Raw genomic sequence first — 6,938 nt, 5'->3', positions numbered from 1 at the left:
CTTATATAGCTGGATACAGCTCATTACATGGCTGTGTGGAATCGGTACCTGAAACAGCTTTAATTTTTTTTGTTCAGTTAAATATAATTAACCAGTAAACCTCATGAACAGTTGATAAATTATGAACAACAGATGAGAAAGAACAATGACGATCCATTTGATATATATATACACACACACACACAACAGATGAGAAAGAATGATGATCCAATTGATTCAGCTATGTATAAAATAATTGTCCAACTTTATGTCATGTTGTCGAGAGATTTGTGCAGTCAGAGAAGCAACATATATCTGAAACTGATAATAATCGAATTTAAGCGGTATAAGCAAAACAAGATAGGAACAATCCTAAACTACGGAACACTGTTGTTCGAAGCCAGAATGAGATCTGGATGGAGCATTTGGCTTCATTTCAGCACATTTCGAACATACGGAACACTTTATACAAAGCTTGTCATGAAATGCCAATCTAAAATTCCAGGTATCATGTTCATTAGGATGTAGGTTTGCCCCGTCCAAAAGCAAAACCTCTTGTTCCATCTGGCATCCTTGGCCCTTGTACATGTTTGTTCACCAACTCTACGCCTGAAGCAGATCCACCTAGTAAAAAAAGGAAGAGTTAATAAAAGCAACTTCATTTCAATCGAACCTGAAAGGTAGAAAACAAGATCAAGGCAGCCAAGAGGTACCGTACCATGGCAATTACCATTTTGTTGAGCTTGGCCTCTTCCTCGGCTCTTATATTTTGTTCTTCTTATGCCTTTACCCCGTCCACCTTCCTGCAAAAATATTTTGTAAAAAAAAAAACAAAAGATAAGATGTTATATCACTATTGTATAATGCTTGTTTCCCATTCCACCAATTAGAGGGCTCAATTTTTATCTCCACATGCAAAAGAACAAACAAGAACTTTGTATTCCAGACAAATAAGATCCGTCAAAAATCACCTTGAAAGACAGATTAGACTTGGAAAACATATTGCTGCTCAGAGCAACATCATGAATAACTCAACAGACAATAATTGGTTAGGCTTTATTGAACAAACATTTATATTATAGGGCAGCACATGAAACTCCAGCCAATGCAGAACCCGAGGAAGTATCTATTGTACGCAGTCTTATCTTGCTTTGCAAGAGACTATTTCCGAGACTCGAACCTGTGACCTACCTCTAGGCCACACGGGAGGAACTTTACCATTGAGCCAAGGCAACAAACATTTATATTAACTAATGAAAAAAAACTAAGCACCAAAAGATGGCAATTTGCAAATCAAGTGACCAACCTCCTTCATAGCAACTTCATTATGGCAGTCTATGGAAATCTTCTCCCCATCTGCAGTTGGTTCCTCTACAAGAGAACTATTATTCTCAGAGATAGTTACTTTGCGGCCTTTTGAACTAAGCCAATGCTTCTCCTGAAAAGTAAAATTAGTCTCAAAGACAAGTTAGCAAATCAAAAATATGTACCAAGCTGTAGACAACCATTCTCTTTGCCAAAAGTTCAACACGCATGCCACTCCTCCAATTCTTTTCATCGTTGAGGGAATTTACCTGGTTTATGCATTATAAATAAACAAATTATCTATCATGTTATCAAAGTGCATGTTCGAATTAGAACACAATACTTACAGCACTCTCTGCTGCCTCAACTGTTCCATACTCAACAAAGGAGTGTATCTATCCAGGGAAACAGAAATTACACATACGTACTTGAGTCAAGGTAATGTGCCAAACCAACAAACAAAAACAAAGTAGCAGTTCGTTTCTGTTTGCACATCCTATGAGCCACAATAGAATCCATTTTTGTCTTTTGGCCATTTAGAAGAGGCATACCTTACTACTGAGTATAATCCTAGACTTCGATTGGCTCGTTAACTTCTCCATCAAATGTGGATTATGGACAGTGACCTTTACAATTCTGGAAAATCATAAGAAAAATTGGGAGTGTAAAAGAACTCGTTAGTGCTTTGTTAAAAAAAATATATTACAGTAACATACTTTCCAAGTTTGCCAAAGATTCTTCTAATATTAGCTTCTGAGCAATCATCTGGTAGATTCTCCACTATGACAGTCCGCAACTGGTAGTTCAAGAGACAAATTTGGATTACTAAGATCATGCGGCACCAGATGGGAATATATTAGAAGATATTGAATATCCCAAAGGATACCTTTGTATCTGCAATTTCAACTGATGATGGTTGTAACCTCTTCACTTTCCTCCCATCCTCGCTAACAACCTGTAATGTTGTCATTTTTAAGAATGAATACCTGATTTGATGAGATAAATCAAGATAAAATCAGGCTAGATAGAAAGAGCAACAACTGTCTAGATACAATTGAAAGCCAGGATAATGCAAGAAAACATAACAAAAGTTATGGGACAACTTACAAGTTGGGATGATGTTGTAAGTGCAGCACCAATCAAAGAGAGCTCTTGGGTGAGCTTTTTCATCCTTCTAAAAGATGAAATAACTTTTATAGGAACTGCAATAACCAAAAACAAAATTTAAAAAAAAAATCTGAGATGTATAGTCATGCTGAGCCATATCTGTGGCCAATTTTGAGATACCGATATAAAAGGAAAATAGAACTTGGAAATAACAAAATATTCAAGATTTCGTATATGCCTATGTACAACCTTGTAAACGTTCCAATAGTTGGACCATTTTGAGTCCCAAATTAAAGACGACAATTCATAATGCCAGCTCCAATCCCAGAACTCACTCTTATAGTTATCATATTGGTATGAACAATTTAATTAGTTTTAGACTTCTGTAGGTGTTAATTCCAGAAGAAATTTTTTCAGACATTCCACACATTTAATATAGCTTAATACTTTCACACAAAAATGCCAATGTATAAATTACTAAAAGACTTATAAATAATATTAAATGAAATGAAATAACCATTACACAGTTTGCCTGAATATAATAGAGAGAAACTAAATAAGAGAACATGAGAAACTATTTTTGAACTCAACAAGCATTCTGATCCAAGTTCTTTCGCACTTGAAGCTAGGATGAAGCATAACTAAAAGATGAATCACTTAAAAAGTGCTACAAAACAAAATGATGACAGCTTAGGAGAATGAACCAATGTGAATACCTGAATTGTGGCTGGGCCAGACCGCGAAATCACAGCCAGCTCAGCCACGATCAAGATCTACTTTAACAGTGCTATGGACACAAAAGAAATCAAGCTGGCTTAGGCAATTTGACCATAACTAGAAAAATGCACACGGTAAAAAGTAAAGTATTGTGACAACCAGAAAAACAGATTGCTAGACTATAAGTACTCTAGACACGAATTTGGAAGTGATATTGAAATATACTAAAGGACAATCTCAGGTGAGTAAGGAAAGAATCATTTCCTGCTAAACTAGAAAATAGGTGAGCCACCATCAGCAGCTTGCTGGGCAGCAATAGAAGTGCAGGATCATCACCATTGTGTCGTCATGGTCCTCCATAACACAAATGCAGAATAGCCAAAAAAACTAAAACCCCAATAAACATATAAACCAACATATATCAGAAGTAAAGAAACAATCAGAATTTCTCAATAGCATCAGTAAAACAAAGTAGTCAATCAAACCATAACATATAAGCATAAGGGAAGGAAAACAGTTGGTAGTCAGTACAACAGAAAAAATAAAAAAGGAAGTAATAAAAGGGACCGACAAATGACACATGCTTGTATGAGCTTTCCAAAAAATATAATGAAAAAGGCAGGGGAGAAAATATTATTCCAATAAAAACTTGACCAAAAAAGTAGGTGGCTACACCAAGACCAGAATGTTCAAATAGAAGAAAATTTGGAAGGAAATTTCAAAGAAATCAATCAAAACAATAGAAGCAAACACTGGAATATTGACAAATTCCCAAGAAACAGAGAGAATCAGTTAGCAGTTTGTTTAGTCATTCAGACAAAAACTAGATGCTCGGCACAACAGTAAAAAAAGCTGCACCAGGAGAATCATCTTAGCTAAGCTGTCCTAAGTACCTGCTTTCCTTCATCAACTCCTCTCTCATTCTTGGAACAATTCAAGATCAAAATGCATGTACATGAACACATTGCAAGCAATTGTGTATACATTTCTTCTGGAAATTTCCTATGAAGCAATAGCCAAATAATATACATAACTCCATTTGTATAGACGATCAGTCTGAGAATGGAGATAATCAATTTGCAGACAATTGAATGGTCAATCAGATGTGCATACGCTAAGTAAAACTGTTGACAACAGAACCAGAAGAACATGTAGTGGCTAACTTGTCAATTTTTCATTGCCCATGATTAGTTTCTTAACTTCTCCATCCTGTGATCCATGCTAAGTTGTTCCTTGCTGATAAATGCATATGTGAAAACCCACCAAAAGATACAAACAATAACAAAGGCCTGGGAAGAACAATCTGCGTGAAATTTAATCCAAGCTAGAAAATAAGTCACTCTAAATAAGTCAGAAGAGAGACATACCATATCCTTCCTTGTCCTTCTTGATGAAGGTTAGGAGAAAACTATCAGTAGAAAGATTTTCATCACTGAAGTAGTACTCAACCTACAAGTGGCCAATTACAATATCATCAAGCTTAACAAAGAGCAATTGAAAGCTAGGAACAAGTATTCCGACCACTGATTTTAATTTTCTAAAGTTTTAAGAAAAAAGACACTAATTATGCTTAGACTGCTCGAATGTTTATTGTTAGTAAAACAATAGAATAAAAAATGTAAGCATAAATATATATTTTGGACACTTTCCCATACAAATACAACACCATTTCCAGTTAGCACAAAATGAATTTTCTTCATTTGTATCAAAAGGCAGTGATCTTGGCAAGGAGGAAGTTACTAGGACCCCAAGATAATCAGCACTAAAATGGCCTTGTTCCAGAAGGCCACCAAAACACAACATCGAAATGAGATCTTAAACCTTGAAGGTAGTATTAACACCACCAGAATGATTTCAATCTAGCAAATCACCAAATCTCAACATCGAAATGAGAATATGAGATCATAAACCTTGATTTTGACCTTTTTTTTATTCCTATATTTACTTTGGTTTTGTTAATGAGGTATACTATAAATATTGTGATCTTCGAACCAAAAATAGACCCTTGTAGATCACAATAGTTCCACTCATATACCTACTTGGCCCTCCAGAGCAAGGTAGCTGAATTAAGAGGTCCATTTCCTAAATCAAACTTTCCTATCTCACAAAGAAAAAAATTTACATCTTTAAAAAAAAAAATTTAAAAAAACATATCTAAAATGAGATCATTTATTAAGATTGGTCACTCAATAAATCTTGAGTCACTCAATATGATGTAGTTTTCTTCTGTTATGTTGGTCAACAAAAAGAATTTTTAGAACATGACAGATGCAAAGATTGAAATAACAAGTTTCCTTGAGGATGTATCTTGTGACCAAATCACAGCGGTGCTTGCTAATTAACTTCCCTAAGGAAAAAAAATAGTACAAGATATCATATTCAGTGACTTAAGAGATTGAAATCAACAAATTTTCATTGCAAATGAGCGGGCCCACTCGTAAAAGTGCTTCAACTTATGAATGGTGATGCTACTACAACTGTGAAATATGTTTATAAGCCAAACATTAAGTCACAATCTTCCACAACAATGTTTTGCCTGCAATTCAGAATCTTCCATAGCAAATATCTGTTCTCTCTATGTCCATAGTTCTATGCTCGGTATGTATTTCTTTGTGACACATTGGTACAGAAATGGCAACATTTCTCTTGTGAGTCTGATAAGACAACGCTTTGGAATGTTTCAATTTCCCTCTTTACCTAAAAAAATGTTCGTTGTAATTGTTAAAAGATTTGTTCTGCTACAATTTATCTAATCACCCTTATCAAATATGACCATCAAATTCAAAACTTGACAAATAATCAACAGAAGTATCCTCCATTTCATGCTTTGCTATCAAGATAAACAAGATGGATAGAACACACAACCTGCCGGACAATCTCATCCCGAAGTTCACCCGAGAGAACCACCGGGCCGGAGAGTGCCACTTCTGCTTCTCGGAGGCTTACATCACCACGGGCGGCATCAAAGATATCAACCTCAACATGAAATGCCGTTGTTACGTCCGAAACGATGCCTTCTTCTCCTGAGTCGCGGCCAGGAGCAGCGACCCGAGTAGGGTCGGCCTCGGAGCCTTGCGCCTCTCTTCGCGCAGCGGCGTCTCCCGAGGGGTCAGAGAGCGCGACGCCAACATCGAGAGACGGAAGCGGAGGCGGGAGCAGAGATAAGGAACCTAGCCCTTCGAGTTGGTTCTCCTCCATTCCGCACGGCGAACGGCTACCTTGACGTCCCTCTCTAACGCGCCCCCGGTCTCACACTGTTCCGCTTCGCGACTTCATTTATAACGAAGACCAGTGGACGGGGCATGGGCTAGGGTTGGGCTCGAACCATGCCGCATTGTTGAAAGATGGGGTGGGCCTGGGCCTAGTAACGGGCCTCTTCTTGAAATTGTAATCATGGGCCATTTAATAAATTAAATATCAAAAATCAAAAGACTATTTACCTGGTAATTACAGAGTGGATGGCTGAGTAGTAAGTAATTTAATCTTTGCTCTCGCACATTCTGTCTCGTATGGAACGTTTGATCACTCCAGTTGCGAGTCAAACTTAACATCGATGTTCACTCCAATTGCTAGGCAATCGTACGCATGCCGATGCCCCTGTGATTTGGAATTTGACTAATTCCAGGACTCGTACGTAGGCCAAATGCTTACAATTGCATCTACCTAATTCACCACTCCTGAAATGGGGTTTCAGTGCCAACTAAAAACGAGCTAGCAACCATTCGAGACTGCACCAACACTAACACTAACACTAGAATAATAATTCAGGCAGAAGACTGTCGATGGCGCGCTCTGGCTGGTGGCATCGGAGTAGGAGCACACTCTCACCT

General features: G+C 37.4%; 1 protein-coding gene across 1 annotated transcript; it reads right to left on the bottom strand.

The window, feature by feature from the left end:
- Window positions 1-291: 291 nt before the first annotated feature.
- On the bottom strand, window positions 292-6,380 carry LOC122016534 (la-related protein 6A-like). Its single transcript, XM_042573864.1, has 11 exons — window positions 5,974-6,380; window positions 4,476-4,557; window positions 2,392-2,486; window positions 2,171-2,239; window positions 2,001-2,080; window positions 1,836-1,920; window positions 1,632-1,679; window positions 1,485-1,553; window positions 1,286-1,417; window positions 698-782; window positions 292-603 (listed from the first exon to the last, which is right to left on the bottom strand). Exons 1-11 carry the CDS (start codon window positions 6,304-6,306, stop codon window positions 497-499), a joined length of 1,185 nt encoding a protein of 394 aa, XP_042429798.1. The 5' UTR covers window positions 6,307-6,380; the 3' UTR covers window positions 292-496.
- Between the last annotated feature and the right edge of the window lie 558 nt (window positions 6,381-6,938).

The sequence above is a fragment of the Zingiber officinale genome, chromosome 8B (assembly GCF_018446385.1).
Source record: "Zingiber officinale cultivar Zhangliang chromosome 8B, Zo_v1.1, whole genome shotgun sequence".
NCBI lineage: Eukaryota > Viridiplantae > Streptophyta > Magnoliopsida > Zingiberales > Zingiberaceae > Zingiber > Zingiber officinale.
The sequence above is the reverse complement of the archived record's forward strand: the minus strand, read 5'-3'. Positions and strand labels throughout refer to the sequence as shown.

Bases quoted from the DNA above. Each gene is read 5' to 3' on its own strand.
- LOC122016534 (XM_042573864.1), bottom strand. From the start codon at position 6,306: ATGGAGGAGAACCAACTCGAAGGGCTAGGTTCCTTATCTCTGCTCCCG. The intron at 2,487-4,475 runs GTATGTCTCTCT...TGGTTATTGCAG, and splicing joins GAAGGACAAGGAAGGATATG to TTCCTATAAAAGTTATTTCA. The intron at 1,921-2,000 runs GTATGTTACTGT...ATGATTTTCCAG, and splicing joins ATCTTTGGCAAACTTGGAAA to AATTGTAAAGGTCACTGTCC.